The following is a 16,949-nucleotide window of genomic DNA, read 5'->3' on the forward strand; positions in this document are numbered from 1 at the left end:
CCTGGCTGCCTCTACCCCCTGACTGCCTGTACCCTCCTGGTTGGAAGAATGATGAGAAGTAAGGGCATTTAGGGAATCTCACAGCGGTCTGAAGATGTAAGAGAAGAAAGGAGTCCCAGTCAGGTCCCCATTACTCCAAAATCCTCCCTGACTGCAATGTGTTCAAAAGCAGCAATGACTTTGAGTCTGAAAGCCTTCTTAATTCACTCTGATTCTTTCTAAACAAACCCTGAAGCTCTTGGAGAAGGGCAGGGCCGTGAGTCAGACCTCCTGGGCCTGGAGAAATCTGGGAGAAACTCCTGTCTCTCTTCTCTCTGAATGGGGAGCTGTCAGCTCTGGAGGGGGACTTCTCCCTTGGCCTCCTTTTCCTTACAAGTGGCTGGGCCGCCAGGGACAGTAGGCAGAGGGTGGAGTGGGATTTGAGGCTAACTTCATCTACTAATGTGGTTCCCCTATGTCCACTTGAGGCCCCTCTGGGCATCCTTGACAATCTAGTTGGGGGAAAGGTGGAAGGCGGGTCCCTAACGCTAGGTTGATCTGTCAGTCACAATCTAGGGAGCCCCTTCTGGATGAGTTGCTAGTTGAGTCTCCGCCCAGAAGAGGAGCTCTCGGAACTCCTCCTTAAAGAGAAAGTTCGCCCTGGTAGGGCAATCTCTCTCTTTTGAACTCAAGCGAACAAACTTTGGCCAGGGAGTGGGGCGGGGGGCTCAACTCTGGTTCTTGGAGTCTGTCCACGTCGGGGCACCTGGGGCGGGAAGAATAGAGAACCAGGGTGGGCCATCGGGCTCCGGAGGCCGCCGCCCATTGCGGGGAGAAAGAACGGGGGGCGCCGCCCCCGTCCCACGTCCGCTCCCGCCCCGGGCCAGCCCCTTCCTCGCCGCGACTCGCCCGCTGTCCCCACCCCCTCGCCCGCGGCGCCCAGTGGGAGGCGGGGGCCGGCTTTACAGAGCGGGGCGCCGGGCTCTGATTTGCTGCGGGCGTTGGGGATCGACAGCCTCCGCCGTGTCTGCCAGCAGTGAGGGAGGGAGGGAAAGGGGAAAAAGTGCTGGGCGCCGAAGGCGAGGTCCGCACTCCTCGTCCCCGCGGCTGGCGCAGGACCTCACTCCAGCTGAGCGCCCACGGGGATTGGGTCGCGGGGTGGCAGCGGCGAGGAGGCCAAGGGACTAGGAGGAGGACAGGGCGCGCGCGAGCAGCCAGCGAGGGGGTCCCGGCCGTCCCGGGCCAAAGTCGATCCCCTCGCCGTGGGCGAGCGCGCCCGCCGCCCCTTCCAGGACAGACACCGCCGCGGGGGAGATAAGGGGGGCGCCGAGCTTCCTATGACTCCCTGAAGTTGTCGCGCTTCTCTCTGTGTCCGCCACCCGGGCCGTGTCCCAGGTCCCGTGCATCGTGTGCGCCTCCCCGCTCCCCGGCCCGCTCACCCCGCTGGTATGGACGTACACACCCGCTGGAAAGCTGCGCGCCCGGGCGCCCCGCTCCTGTCCTCGCCGCTGCTCCTGCTCCTGCTGCTGCTGTGGGCGCCGCCTCCGAGCCGCGCAGGTAAGGGCGCTCAGGACTCGGGGGGACCGGGCCTCTGGGACTGTAGAACGCGCCGCTGTCATCCTAGGCGCTTTCGCCTCCGGCCTCCTCTGAGCCTGCAGAACTTTCCCCCTTGGCCTGTGGAATGCACCGGGCAAGACAACGAATACCATTCGTTGGGGGCCCGGGAGAGGGAACCCGGCCAACTCCATCCCCGCGGGCGTACCGCCCCCTCCTCAAACGGGCCAGTTGGGTGGGGCTGTCGCGCGAGCCAAGGAAGAGTTCGCCTCGTGTTAGATCCGAGCAGAGGTGGTCACACTTTTGTCCCCAAACCTCACATTCCCTGTCCCACATCACAGGCGACCCGCTGCATCCATCCCACGCAGCCCTTCAGTAGAAACTTCCCCTTTGAAAGCTGGGAAGGGCCGCCCCCTAGAGTCAAAGCCATTCAATTCCTTGGGGACTCCTGGGGGTGAAAGGGATCCCAGAAGTTTGAATCCCCAGCTTTGGATTTCCCTCGGCACACACCCTCCCGCTGTCTGGGCTGACTCTCTACTTTCCCAGGGGACGGGGTTCCCTGTAGTCCCCGCCAAGCGTTCAGGAGGCACTGTGGAGCCCTGTTAGGTAGTAGGCCAACTCTGGTCCTAATCAGACCGCAAACCTCCTAACCCCTTTAGAGGTAGTTTTCTTGGGCTCTCTGCCCAAAGATGGATTGAACGGAGAGCCGGGCCAGGAGAGGGCCTTGGAGTCTGGACTGGGAACTGCTCAGATGATCTGCAGATGTGAGACTCCTCCTGCCAGGATGGGCCCTTCAAAGGAGCCCTGATCCCTTGGAAAGAATCAGGGAGGCACTTACTGTCCCTGTCTAGGTTCCAACACTTCCAAGCACACGTCTGGGCAGCGATGCTGTTCTCAGCATCACTTTTGTTAGTTAGTTGTGAGATAAATCTTCCCAGATCCCTAACCACCATGGCCTAGGGCAGGAAGGCATCCAGGCATGCGCTGATAGGGAAGGAGAAGGTGGTTAGGAGTTCAGGCTGCAGAACAGCGGGTGGCTGCAGTGGACTGGCCAGCTTGTGTCCAGGACAAGTCTCTTCTTAGCTGGCACTTCCAGGACTAGTGGGGGAATCATTTTCCATGCTCCATGGCCAATTATAATATTCTTCTCCTGCTTCCTGGCATCATTAGTGCCCAGTGGGTATGTGATATAAACAAAAGTGGCCTGGAAGGGGATCCAGGGCCTTGGGGGATGGAGGGAGAGCTTGGCTAATGCCCACTTTACTGTGACTTAGACCAACTGACCTGGATTTTTGCAGGGTTCAGTTATAAGTAGGGGATGATGGAGTCCTTCAGAAAAGTGAAGGAGAGACAGGATGGGGTCAGTCTCCCACCTCCCCCCACTCCCACAATGCTCCCCTGGCACTCACCCCTGACTGGCTCCTCTTTTGGGGTTTTCCTAGAACCTCAGGAGGGAATACTTCAGTGAAATCCTCACCCCAGAAGCTGAGGTTACTGTGGGCATAGGTAGGGCATTCCTGGCATCACCCAGCCCTGCTCTGCCCTGTGGCCACCCACTTCTCTGCTTCTCTCCATCCTTGTGCTAGGTCACCCCCACCCCTCCTTCCCTTTGCTGTTGAGGGAGGGTATGGCCACTCAGAAGGGGCTGCCTGGGTCCTAGCTGTGGTGTTAGACTTTTTGCTTTGAACAACAACAACAAAAAAGGCTTATTGAAGTATGCAAAGAAACTGGTTTCTGGGTGGGCTCTAGGAGGCTTTCTCCTGCTCCTGTGGTGGGACCCACTTTGAAGTCATTCTCAGTGCTTGGCTGGAGGGACAGCGGTCCACTTTCGAGGCAGGCGAGTCAGGAGAAAGTCCAGGCAGACCCTGCTCTGCTCTTCTCTCCCTCTCGGGATCTGCCAGATGTTTTCTGAGTTTTCTGTGAGCACAGTTCTTGAGCCTCCTTCTTGGCCAAGTGTGTGAAGGAGTGGGAAATCAGATTGCAGTGGGAGCTGCTAAAAGTCTTAGCTGGGGGGGGGGTAATGGGAAATGAAACGTGACCCCAATATTTGGAAATTGAGGTCATCTCCTCCATGTGCTATTGGTGAGCTCAAGTCACATGACTTCTTTTTGCAATAATTTGCAGGGCAAGGCAGCCAAGTTTTGTGAGACTTGACAGATCCTGAATGGTTAAATTTCCTGTGACTCAATGAGTTGGCTACAGGGACATCCTTGGGTCCTCCCTCCCTCCTCTGTCCTCCTTCCAGCCCTCCTTCACTTTCCCTGCTACTTCCAGTTGGTGGAGGAACTCAGCTCCCTGTAGAAGCCCTCTGTGTCTGTCAGACTGTATTACTCTGGCTGCAGGGTTGAAGCTATGGGGCCCCCTCCAGCTGTTCTTGCCCAGCTGTGGGGCTAGCTCACAGCCTTTTCCCTGATGATGTTGTCCTGGAGGCTGGCCCTGCAGCGCTGGCCAGAGACTGCCTCTCCACCCCACCCTGTAGATATTTCTGGATGCTCCTCATAGCCACACCCTTAGCGGAGGCCAGCTGATGCCCGATGCCTGCCCCTGCCTCTGGCTGGAGGTCTCTTTCTCCATTCTGTATCGCCTTGCTTCATCAGCCTGTTCTGTCCCGCAGGGGAATGTTGAGCAGATTGTAAGGCTCTAACCTGGTCCCCTCACGGCACATCAGGGATGGCAAGCGGTGCCTAGTGTGCCAAGCGTTTTCTCCCCAACCCCAGGACACTGCTGTAATGTGGGCTTGTCCAACCTGCCCATTGATGACTCTGGGCACAGTTAATGCTGGTGGCTAGTTCATTGGTAGCTGTCTGGACAGAAGCTCAACAGTGAATGAGCAGAGCCTCTGACTACCTGGTCAGAGTCCTGAGTGAAGGGCTACCCTCCTTCCTGACATTCTGGTCTTTGATTTCACACCCATTTCTTAGCTTTCCCCTGGGAGAGCCAGTACTCTAGACTATAGTCCCAGCCTGGGGGCGCAGTCCAGGTAGGACCCAAGGGGACAGATGGGGTCTTCTGTTTGGCCAGTGCAAAGTTTATGCTCTTTCCTTCTGCTTCTTTTACCTGCATTCTCCTTCTTTCCTCCCCTATACTCTTCCCTTCCTCCTCCTTCCCCTGCCCCTCCCTTTCCACTTCCCTTTGGAGGTCTGTGGCCTTCCAAAGGAACCCAGTGGGTGTCGGTCTCCACATCTCGGACCACCCAGCTACTTCACTGTCAGCAGAACCTTCAAGTACCACAGGCTTTTCGCTTGCATTGGCCTGGAGGTGCTGGGGGCGGTGGTGAAGGGGTTTCTGAGTCCCTCCTGGCACCAGACATCTTTCTTCTTGTTCTTATACCTCCTTGGACATGCTGGATCCTGTGGAACCAACTTGAAGGATGTCTCCGTGGTGGCCTGACCCTGACCCCCTTTGCTTTTTATTACCCTTCCCCACTGGGTCTTCTCCCTCTGGCTTTAATCTTCCTCTTGTTCCTCCTTCCTAGCTGAATATTCCAAACTTATCCTAGGACCTTCACTCTGGGCCATCTGCCGTGGCTGGAAAGCCCCTCATTAGTGGGTTGGCAGGCCCCCAGTTCCTGCCTGCCTCGGTGACCCTACACCAGAAGAACAGAAATGCCACTGAAAGAGAAGTAGGGGTCTCCAGAACTTCGCTAGCTGTCTCTGGTATCCCCATCCTGCTCAAGATGGGAGGCAGGACCTGGCACTGTGCTAGCAGGATATGATACAGACCAGATAGGCTTTTGACTTGGCCTGTGGGAACTCTGGCGATGATTTGTGGGGGACATTCCTTGGTGGTGAGGTTGCTGTGGCTCCGGGGGCTGTGCACAGCTGAGGAGCTGACACGTACTGTCTCTGCCTCTGAGGTGGAGGGGTTAGCTAGGCCAGGATGAGTTGCTGTGCTTCAGTTTTCATTCCTGGAAATTGGAACGACGAGCATGTGTCACTTTGAGAGGGCCCGAGACTGACTGGGTGGCTCCGCAAATGCCTCTTAGGCAGTGACTTAGGCTGGGGATGCAGGACTGTCTCGCAATCTCTGCTCTCTAATAACTTGCAAAAGGGAAGGGTTCCCTAAATCCTCTTGGGACATCAAGAAACTTGGGGAGGGGTACATATATGAAAGGAGGTGCCATGCAGCTCCTGTCTTCTGGCCTGGCTCTCATCTGCATATGGCCCACTGCCCAGACCCCTCATGGTGGTATCGTAGTCACCTGAGGAGTGTGGTGTGAAGGCACCGGACAGGTCAGTTCCAGGGTTGTTTTCATGGATGCTATGTGTACATCAAGACTGTGTGTGTGTAATGCGCTTGCCCAATGTGGTGCCCATGTCCCTGTATGTGCTTTATGCCTGCATGTATGAATAACTGTATGTGTAACTGCACATATGTGTGTGAGTATGAAAGCACACTTATGTGCATATGTGTTTCCACAGCTGTCCTGAGACGTTTCTGTGCTCTGTGCACAATGGGAGGTGAAGAGATGCTCATAGCCCTGGAGCCCTAGAGCGCCTGATGACCACAGGCCCTGGGTCCTGCCACAGGGTGGACTAGTCCACATAGCCCCCCCAGTTTGATGAAGAGAGCAGTGTTGTGTGACACCTGGGCTTCCCACCTAGTTGTATTCTCCCACGTAATCAGCTCATCTGCTGTCAGCACTTTGCCAGATGCTTGTAGCAATTCGGGCCCAGCTTGGATGTGCTGGGATTCAATGGGTGGAGCCTGCCTGGGCCCTAACCAGGCCATTTTGCAGTCACTGTGGGACGTGGCCTGCCTGCAGACCAGGTGGTAGGTGGAAGAACAAGCGACATGGGTGAGGCAGTCTGCACACCCTTCCCGACTCCGATTCTTCTCAGCTGGCCTGGGCCTCAGTTTCCCCACTTGTGAGCGGATGAATGGTTGTAACAACAGCAGATTCTTGTGAGAGCAATAAGAGCCTGGTGAAGCACAGACAAGCTACATCATTTCTATTGTGATCTTTGGGGTTCTTGATGAGGCTAGAAGCTGTTGGAGCTAGCTGCCCCTAGTCTCCCTAGAATGCCACACTGGATCTTCAGGATGGGGAAAGCATGGGAAACCGTGCTCATTTGTGACTGTCACCTCTCCCGAGGCCCCAGGCTCAGCCATTGGAGGTCTGTTTGTGTGCAATGTGGACCAGGTACCTCCATGCCCCTCCCACTGTGGCTACTTCTCTATGAGGAGGATCTGGGGGTCAGGGGGTGGGAATGGACCCGCCCATTCGTGGCTCCTGGCCACCTCTTCCGGCTCTGGGAGGAAGGGATGAAACCGAAGGACAGGAGATGAGAAACAGACTTGGGTGCAAACTGCAGGCCCCAGGGTCTCTTTCTGTCCCCCATGTCACGTAGTCTCAGCCGTCAACCCCTCAGTTCCTTATGAACACAGTCATTTTTTTTTCTGGAATATTCCCAGCTTCAGTAATGACCCCACATCAGTGGTAAATGTTACTATTATTTGGTGACTCAGACCTAAGACACGAACCACAGACTGACCCACTTTCCTCAAAGTGTAATAACTTGGAGATCCAGGGGCAGATTCTGGGATGCTTCTGGTCATGACATGGGCATACCTTTGCTTCCTAATTATAGAGTTCTTTCTTAACATTTTTTTTTTGGTATTTCATTTATGTGTGTGTGTGTGTGTGTGTGTGTGTGTGTGTGTGTGTGTTCAGAGGAGAGCTTCCATCATCAGGGTTCCAGGAATTGAGTTTAGGCTGCTAGGCTTGGCAGCAAGTATCCATAATCTGTAGAGCAATCTCTGGGGCTCTAATGCTGGGTTCTTATGGGCAAATTCAGTTTTCCATCCTTTTCTTTCTTACCAATGTCTCGACAATGGGGAGTTTCATATCATCCTTTAAAAAGGAGAAATAAATGGCACAAAAAGATATTGATATGTATGTGTGGCTGGGGACAGCTTGGAAAAACTGACTTCCCATTGAGACTAATGAGCATCTTAGCCTGAGTGTGATGTGGTGAGAGGACCGGTGGGCCACCCTGCTGCAATGTGCAGAGGGGAAGCCTAGGGCTATGGTGAGGAAATTGGCTTCGGCGGCATTTAGATCTCACAGCCTTTGTAGGTGCCAGGGCATTAGTGAGCAACTGGTAAGCCATCTCTGGCTGACAGGAACTTCTCGAGTGGGATGCACCGAGGGGACAGACACCCGCTTAGGTGACTTTGTCAAGTGAAGCGCAGTTAACGCGGGAAGCAGAAAAAATACTCAACGGTCATTGGAAACCGCACCAGTTATTGGAGGTGCCTGTCCAGATGAGCTAGTTCCTGCCAAGCCCATAGAGGCTTTGGAGAACCAAAAGAAGGCGCTTGTCAGTCCGCATGGAGCACTGGCCAATCAGAGACCAACTTGTGTTTCCAGGCCTGCCTTAGAAGCACTGTGCGAAGCCCCCTGGGGTCCACCCCTTGTGCAGTTGAAGGTAGGTGTCCCTTGATGGATGCAGAGGGCACATTCCCCTGCTGCTCTTTTTCCTGTTCATCTTCACGTTTAATCCTGCTCTCCAGCATGACCCACACAGTGCTTGTGATCCTCAGACATCTTTGGGTGGGACTGAGCCTTCCATTGTGTACAAGGAGGCTCTGCCAGGCCAGGTCCCAAGAAGCCATGACAGTTGCTCTTTGTAGTTCTCACCATGGTCATTTATAGTGATGCATGGCCTTCAGCCCACTCAAAGCCAGCCAGGTGGACTTGGCCTGGCTTCCCTGTTTCCTTCAGCCAGAGGTGGGTAACTCAGGAAGACAGATGTGTCCCTACCCAGGTACTCAGTGACAATTCTCCTCCCTTTAAGATACAGGATTGGGTACCGCTGAGGCTTTCTCCTTTGGGAGGACAGTGGTTCAGGAATATGCCCAGCTGACATGCTGAGCCCAGCCAATGATCCTCCATTGTCAGAGCTCACAGAGGGCAGTGGCAGACGATGTGGGAATGCCGGTCTCTGCCCCAGTATGGGACAGCCTGCAATTGCCATGGTGGGCACAGGAGAACCCCTTGGATTTAGTCAGGCTCTGGGATGCTGAGAACATGGGGAGGACCTTTGGGGGAGGTGCTGTCTCTTGACAGGGCTTGAGTTTCAGCAGGGAAGGCCCGGCTGGGGCAACCGTGTGAGGGGAAACGGTGTGGAAGTGGGGGAGAAGCGGTGTGAAAGTGGGGGAGAAGCGGTGTGAAGGTGGGAATGCCCTGCGAGCCCCTTCTTTATATAGCCTCCCCTACTGAAAGATCAGGACACTGCCTCCTTCCTGTCCGTGGGGTACAGCCAGTCCTCCCCAGAGGTTCCACAAACTCCCGTCTACTTCCCAGCAGATCTTAGGGATCAGGGCTGGACTGGAGTGTATGGGGTGTGAGGTTCTGAAACATGTCATGACTGAGAAGAGTCTGTTAGCTCTGAGGGTAATGGGGGTAACTTTAGACTTAGTGCAACAAGGCCCCATATTCTACAACACCTTCAGGTCTGCCCACGGCTTTTCTACCCACACCCCAGAATTCTTAAGCAGATTGCTGACACCACCTGTTTTCCTTTGTAAGTCTTTGGGTACACGTCCCTAAAAGCCAGCTTCCTAGGTAGAACTCTTCCTCTCCAGGCTCTGCCTGTAGTAGCCAGGGGTTCTCTCCCTCTAGGTGGGTCTGCTCTGGCGAAGCTACACTCTAGTGGCCTTGAGGCTGCACTTTCTTCTTGGTGACACATCTGTGTGGGAAGGATGAGGAGAGTCACCAAGATGGAGCTTAGAGAGGGTCAATGCCCTGGAGGCTCCAGGCCAAAGGGGCAGAGGACAGCTGTTTCCCACGCCCTTGGACATCCAGCTCACAATCGGGGGTTGAGAAGGAAGGTCCCTGCATCTTGCCTTTCCCTGTGTACTGGGACTTAGCACAACAGGAGCATCTAGCATGCCTTGGTTTCCCATCTGCAGAGCGGACATAAAATGCCGCCTCATCTCTGAGGCAAACTGAATGGGGATCGCAGTGTCTGCTGTAGCTGACCTCATTGTATGACCCGTATGATGTTAGTATGTTCCTGTTTGGGGGCACACATGGAACCTGCAGTCTCACACATGGAGCTGTGCTGCTTGGAGCTTCTTAAGGAGCTGCAGGGAAGCCTGGGACCGCCCTGTTTCCAGCCACCCATGGCTAGGCCGATGGTGCAGGCTCCAGTCCCTTCTACCAGCTCAGCCACCCCTTTTGTAGATGATTCTGAAGCAGGAGGGCTTGAGACGCCTTCACAGACTATGTCCTGGTTGTGTGGCTCTGAGGTCTCAGGCTGATGCTGGCTGGAGAGCCTGGGGCTAAGGACCTGCCGTGACTGTCTGCTATATGATGCAAGATGGGAACTCTGTGTATGGTGCCCGTATCAAGAAAACTGCACCCCAGATATTTTTGTACTGCCACTCCGGCTGCAGCAGGGGCTTTCCCGCCCTCTAGCAATGCCCTGGAACAGAGGGCTGGTCCCCAGAAAGCTGCATGCTAGCCTTTTGCAGAGGGCCTGTGACCCTGCCCAGCATGCCCTTGTTCTCTGGGCTTGAGGAAAGTAAGATAGGACGGTGGGCAGATCCAGTTCCTTCAGAAAAGACCTTGAGGGGCTCAGCAGGGGGCCCAGAATGAAACCAGCAGGTGGAACACATAACCCAGGCACACACATAACTCTCAGCCTTAGTGGCCCCAAGACCCTGCCTCGTGCACGTGGGTCCACAGGGCCAGTTCTAAGAAGCTCTCTGGAACTCCCTCCCCAAATTCTGGTGTTAGTCACTAGTCGAGGGCAGTTTGGGACAACTCTGGACACAGTAGGCAGTCCCTGGGAGGGCCTTCCCCTGCTGCCAGCTCGGTTGGATGCCAGACACTGGAAGAGAAAGTTCTGCAGATCCTTAGGGAACAGGACAGTGAAGGGCCCTGTGTATCAGGAGAGCATGTGTGTGCGCCTGGCTGCGGGCTCTTGTGCCTGCTGCTTCATCTCTCTGATCTCAGTGGCTTGGGAGCAGAGCTGGCTGCAGGAGGTACTGGGATTTCTGCGGGCATCAAGGCTATGACAGTGAGTTGCCTTCAGTCCATGTGGGTAGCAGATGGCCTGTCGCATAACTGTTATGTAGCTTGTCTTTATTACTGATTGGGATCCAGGAGCACCCTTTCATTTTTGTGAAGTGTGGAGCTGTTGTGTGTGGGTACAGTACCACACCATCTCAGCTCCTCCTTAGAAACAGGGATCCCACTGGTCACCCTTTGGGGATGTCCCACCTTCCCCTTCATCAAACACCTGGGAGTTAGTTCAGAAGGCTTTTTTCGCCCAGGAGCGGGAGGGCCGGCTGGCCACTTTGGAAGGAACGAATAGATGCCATGCAGAAGGGCTTGCATAATGTAGGGGCTGGCCTCCAGCTTCAAACCACTTGCAGATAATTAGACTCAGATTAGTTGGGCATTTCTGAAGTCACAGGTGGTGAAGAGAGGGGCACCTGGCTGAGTCCTTCTGCCATAATCCTGGTGCTGAGAAAAGGAACCTGGCTGTCCAGAATCCAGCCAGCTGGGGGTGCTGTGCAGCCTCTGAAGGCTGGGAGGTCATCGCCGGCTGTCTCATCCTTGCTGTCTAAGCAGGCAATGAATATCAGTGCTCCCAAACATCTCTGCTTGGGATGGTGTGCAGGCAGGAGAGCCCACCCTACCCCTGGCAGACAGGTGCTGTAAACTACCGCCAAGCCACGGTGTTAATATAATCAAACTCGGGCTTGAGGCTGGCTGGCTGGTCCCTGTTCTTCAGCGGTGACTGAAAATGGGCCTCTAGTCTTTTCTGCCTTTTTAGGCCCGCCCCATTTCTTCACTGTTGCTGGCTCAGTGTGTGGGGAGGGGCAGCCCCGGGTCTCCTAGCCTTGGAGCCGCCTGTCCTCAGATGCCCTGTGACTCCCCGGGTCCAGCCTGTGGACATGCTCCTCCTCTGCTTGGGGCCAGGGCTGGGCCCATTGCAAACAGCTGCTTGGCCCTTGAGGAGGCTCCCGGAGGGACTGCTGTACAAGGGCCTGGAGAGTGTGGCAGGAGGACCACGTGGGATGCCTTAGGGGAAAGCCAAGGCCCTTCTCCCTACTTGCCTTTGTACCCTAGACAGGCTGGAGAACAGGGAGCAGACGGCTGATCTGCCCATTGTGGTCCTTCAGGTACCATGCCATCAGGTCAGGACAACTGAGGAGGGTCAGAGGGTGAGGGGCACGGGGTTCCAAGCAGGCTCTGGTGTCTTGTTCCCCCCAAAACTTCCCCTGGGTCTGGTAACTTGCATGTGGGTTAAGGTGGAAGGAATGTCCCACATGTGAAGAGGCGCGTTTGTCCATGGTCACTGAGGGTGAAGGGTAAGACTCATGGTTGCTGCCTCCTCCTCTTCCCCTTCTTACACTCTCCTCCTTTTTCTTCTTTTCCTCCTCTTCCCATCCTACTTCTCCTCCTCTGCTTTACCCCCTCCCCTCCCTTTTTCATTGTCCCCCACTTCTCCCCCCACTTTTCTCCTTACCCCTGCTTAGTCTATCCAATGGCGCCTTCTAAACCAGGCTTCTTATGTGTTCTACTTGAGACCTTCTCTTCTATTCATGTGACCCTGAATATATAGATATCTAAAATAGGCACCTAAATCAAATGTTTACTGGTAAGTGTGAGGAAGGTTATTTTAAAAACAACTCTCTGCTATAGACATATTTTACTGTCTATTAAAGATGGAAGCAAGTTTGCTAATGAGATGGACATGCTTATTCATCTTTATATGAAGATTAAATCTGGGCTGAATATTGTCATCACCAGATGTATAGTGCATTCGGTGCTTTTCAGAGCTGCTCGATATCCGGATGTTATGATTGTCAATGCTGAGAACACTAGTTCGTACAAATGCACAGTACAAATTGGCAGAGGTGTGTTTGGGGCCATTTGAGACATTGTTGGAAATTTTGCCCTCATCCCAAGCCAGAATTCACTTAAGGATTTTTGTTTTCATAAACAAAAAATGATTTTGTTCTCACGCTCAAATGGCAGCTTCTGAAAAGTCAAATGTCGTAGCATACAATCCAAAGATATGCTAATTTGATACTTGCACCTGAGGGATGATGGTAGGGGAATCTGAAAAGACCCAGGCCCACAGAAGCCCTGCCACTGGTGAGGGACAGTTTGACCCCTTAGGACGACATCTGTGCTCTGGGAATAACTCTGCCCAGCCTGAGGGGCGGCACTCAGGCTCAGTGTCAGGACCTGTAGAGAAGGCTATGGCAGGTGACATTTCAGTCTCTCTACCTAAGTCACTTTCCTCCCTTTCTTTGGAGTCTCCATCACTGTAGTAGGGACTGAGAGGCGAGGGTGTGGGATGGTAGCAGGACGAGGGAGAAGTCCTGTGTCCTCTATGCCCCCCCCCCCATGTCTCTGTGTGTGCTGTCAGAGCTGGGGCTCAGGTCCCTGTCCCTGGGCACTGCTTCCTAAAGCCTCAGCCCTGGGTTCCCGGCTGACTCGGTCTGGTCTGCCTTTGGAGAGTCTGCGGATTTGTCTCAGCAGCATCCAGCTGTGAGCAGCCTGTGTGTTTAGGAGTCTGAGTCACGCTTTCCATTTTAGTGGAAGCAGGTCTGATAGTGGGGGGGGGGGGATTATGGCCAGGTAGGGGCTGTCTGTTCTATCTCAGCTGACAGCTGGTGAGAGGGCTGTAGGGGATGCCAAATGCCGAGGGCGAGGGTGGGTGGGGTTGCTGGATGGGAGCTGAGTCAACCATCAGTCAGACGGGCCAAGAGTTAAGCTGGTACGGCTTAGCCGTAGCTCGATGGGGCCAGAGAAGTCAAGCAGGGTGTGACCCACATCTTTAAATCATGAACTTTTCAGAAAAGAAAATCAAAAACTCAGAAAGCAATGTGACCTGGCTGTCTTGGTGTGTGTATGCCCCGTGGGGCTCTGATCCTACAATTGGTGCTTGCTGCCTAGGCCACCCACGTGGCCCCCTGGTGTGACCTGGACACTACAAGAGGAAGTGAGGGAATTCCACCTTACACTTGTGATCTTAGCCATTTTGAGCTTCAGGTCACCCAGTGGACCAGAATTTCCAACAGACAGAGCAAAACATGGCTCTGGCTCTGTGGAGTGGCCCCCGAGGCTTGGAATTCAGATCTCTGGCTCGAGGTGGTGGGGAGAAAGAAAGGCATCACCTAGAGGCCAAGCGTGGCATTGCACCTCAGCGCTTTAAAATTGGGTGTGGTTTGGGTAGCAGCCAGTGTGACTTCAGTCAGGCATGATATGTCTGTGCTTCAGTGCCTTCACGTGCGGAGTGGAGTGGATGGTGTCTATGTCCATCACAGGCTTGTGGGACCTCAGGAGGCAGAGTTGAGGCCATACAGAACCAGACAGGTCTGGAGTTTGCTGGATCTTACAGCGGACCAGCATAGGCCGTGCCCAGTGGATCCTTTCTGGGCTGAGCTGATAGTAACTTGCAAACTCCAGAATATTTGCTGGATAAGAGTGTAGCCATGTTGGAGTAGCGCTTGGCTCACGCTACTCAGGTCATTCTAGGGCAGGAACAAGAGTCCTGGGAAGGTGGTCCGAGCACTGTAGTGTTGGGCTTCTAGGATGAATGCCCTGATATCTGCAGGGAGAGAATGCCCAGTGCTTGCCCAGGGACACCTAGGGACTGTGGGTTGGCCAAGGAACCTGCTCATCAGTATGTGGCGGGTCAGAATATTTGGCTTGAGATCCTACTGCACTGTCCCCTTGCACCCACAGGTCTAGATCCAGGGTTCCAGGATACTTAAACCAACCTGGATCTTTCGCTGATGCCCAGAAAAATAGCAGACTTGTGCCTAAGCATGGTACTGGGCATCTAGGTTTTGCACAGTCGGGTTGATGCTCCCAGTGAGTCTTAAAGCTAAGCGTATCTCGTCTCCTCATGGGGGTGAGGTACTTTTTACCTTTTCTTATAACCTCAGATCAGCCTCAAACTCACTAAGTAGCCAAAGTGACCTTGAACTTCTGACCTCCCTACTTCCATGTCCTGAGTGTTGTGATTATGGCCGTATGCTGCCACATTCAGTTTTTTTTACAGTGCTGGGGATCGAACTCAGGGCTTTGTGCCTTTTAGGCACACATTCCACCAGCTGAGCCGCATTCCCAGCTCTCGGCTTAAGTTCTGCTTACCCTTTACCCTGCTCAGCAGCCCCAGGTGGTAGCTACCCCACCCCTGCAAGGACTTTTCAGATGGCAAGACCCACAAGGAGCCAGCCTGAGGTGGGGTTGGCACCCGTCTGGGACCTATGCCCTTCTCCGCAGCTCTCTCCTGGTCAGTGCTCATTCCCCTAGCTGCCGCTTTCAGCCCCAGCTCATCTATTCCAGGATCCACCATCACACCCCATAAAAACTCCCAGCCTTGATTTGCAATGACTTAAATACTGCCTGCTTCTACCCACTTTCCCCAGCTACTTCTTTATGTCTGAGCCCCACCCTTGAGGAACTCCTGTCATCTAGGGCTTTGCGGGTGGGAAGTGAGACTGTAAAGAACTCCTCACTCTGGACGCGGGCATGCTCCCAGCCTGCCTCCCTCCCTGCGCTCAGACTAAGCCCAGCAGAAGACACCAGGCCCTTGCCATGCTCTCTCTCCCTCAGTGCTCATGCCTGGCCCATATCTTGGCCAACAGATAAATTCCTCGGCAGAGAGGCAGTCTGATCTCTTTCCAGTCACTTATAAAACTGTTTCCTGGTCTGGTTTCTCTAGCGATGTTGCAGCCAGGGCAGAGCCACATCCACCCAGCCCTGGCATTCCACTGCTCCTTCCATGCATCCCCACCCCTAGGCTGTGCCAGACTGAGTGACCGGTGTGAAGCTCTCATGACTTGCCGGTTTCTTGCCTTCCAGCTACCACCTTCCTTCCTGTTTTGACATCCCTACCAGCCCAGGGAACTCCATCTGTAGGTGACAGAGAAGCTGGCTTCTGTTTTTCTTTTCACTTATCCTGACTCTTAGCTGGACACGTGGAGTTCTCTGCCCAGTGACTCTCGAATTTGAACCTCACTGGTGGGGCCCTTCCTTAATGTACCCCAGGGGGTCACGGGTGGGCTCCTTCTACATCTCTAAGGAATCCTCACCTGTGGGGCCCCTCCTACATCCCTGGGGGGCAGGTCGCAGGTGGGCATGGAGGCCGATGCCAGAGTAGCTCATCTGGCGGGGATTCTTGCTGGGACTCTCACTCCCATCTCCATAGCTCTGTGACTTTACCTCGCTTCTGATCTCATTCCTAGCCTGTTCTCACAACTCTTCAAGGGATGGGTTCTCATAGCTGCCTGCTTGGGTGGAAACCGGCCAATGAGCTCCGAAACTGTTATTAATTGTGTCTCTGTTGGGCCACAAATACAAGCTAGAATCTGTACTGTGGCACTCGAGTCCAGAGCTGTTAGCCATAGAAGAACCACGTCTGCCTCTTTCCTGGGGCTACTTACTGTACACCTACCTTGCCTGCTCTGCTGAACCTGGAAATTCAACTCATCAACGCCTCTGTGGGTACCACCAATGTCCAAGGCACTGTATGGGACTTTGCCAAGGAGTGGTTAAGGAACCTTGTTCCTGAAGTGTAACACAGTGAGCTCCACACGGCTGTAATTGGCACAGAGCTGGCACAGCCCCAAGGAGAAGAGTGACATCCTGGCTGGGCCATGGGGTCTTTGAAAGCTGGGCTACATCCTGGAGCGGGTGTGCCCGCTCTGTGGCTTTACTCAGTATGAGGCTTGCACTACCTCCACCCCCTAGTTCTCATGCCAGGCCAGGGGGAAGAACAGACCCCACTTGGGTCAGGTTCCCAGGGGTCATAGGTCAGTTTGGCTAGGACAGCACCAGCAGTCAGGGTTTAGCTGGCTCTGCACCGCACTGAAGGTCCCTCCCTCTGCATTTCCCTTCTCGGCCTTTAACCTGTTGTGGCTAAGATGAATCTTGCAGTTATCTCAGAAAACAGGAGAAGGACTAAGATGTGGCTGGGAATGACTGTAATCCTCCAACCACAGCTCATGAGTGCAGAGGATAAAGAGAGGAGGGGGCATTTGTCTCAGTGGCTACCTGGGCCCTGGACCAGATCCTGAAGCCACTCTGCCAAGGACTCTGTGCCCCTTGGCTACCCCTCCTGAAGGTGAGAACCTTAAGGCCCCACGGCAGCTGTAAGTTTCGCGCCACCATCCTGACCTCTGTGAAGGCCTGCTTTGTCACAGCATCTCCGCTAGTGATGGACGTTTGGTGGTCCCTACGCCTCTTATTCCAAGTCACCTATTACAGAGAAGCATGCCGCAAGGGTGGGGTGACGAGGAAGCTTTGGCCTCCCTAGGCTGCATTTTGGGAGGAGAACCTGCTGGAGGGAGGACTGGTGAGCAGCGGACCTCTGTTCCATGCGAGTCAACCAGCTGCGGGTGGGAGATGTGTGACCCTTGTCCTTAGAAGCCAGGAC

At 54.4% G+C, this 16,949-nt stretch overlaps 1 protein-coding gene across 3 annotated transcripts in view; it reads left to right on the plus strand.

Moving 5' to 3' along the window:
- Positions 1 to 1,048: 1,048 nt before the first annotated feature.
- Col5a1 (collagen type V alpha 1 chain) overlaps positions 1,049 to 16,949 on the plus strand; it is a 155,746-nt gene continuing 139,845 nt past the window's right edge. For 2 of the 3 annotated variants that reach the window (XM_057755689.1, XM_057755690.1), the window contains exon 1: positions 1,049 to 1,536. In XM_057755689.1, coding sequence (XP_057611672.1) covers positions 1,428 to 1,536 — 109 coding nt within the window. In that variant the 5' untranslated portion in view covers positions 1,049 to 1,427. Of the gene's footprint in view, positions 1,537 to 11,633; positions 11,689 to 16,949 lie in introns of those variants that run through there. The other variant, XM_057755691.1, reaches the window with a different exon arrangement.

The sequence above is a fragment of the Chionomys nivalis genome, chromosome 22 (genome assembly GCF_950005125.1).
Source record: "Chionomys nivalis chromosome 22, mChiNiv1.1, whole genome shotgun sequence".
In the NCBI taxonomy this organism is placed as follows: domain Eukaryota; kingdom Metazoa; phylum Chordata; class Mammalia; order Rodentia; family Cricetidae; genus Chionomys; species Chionomys nivalis.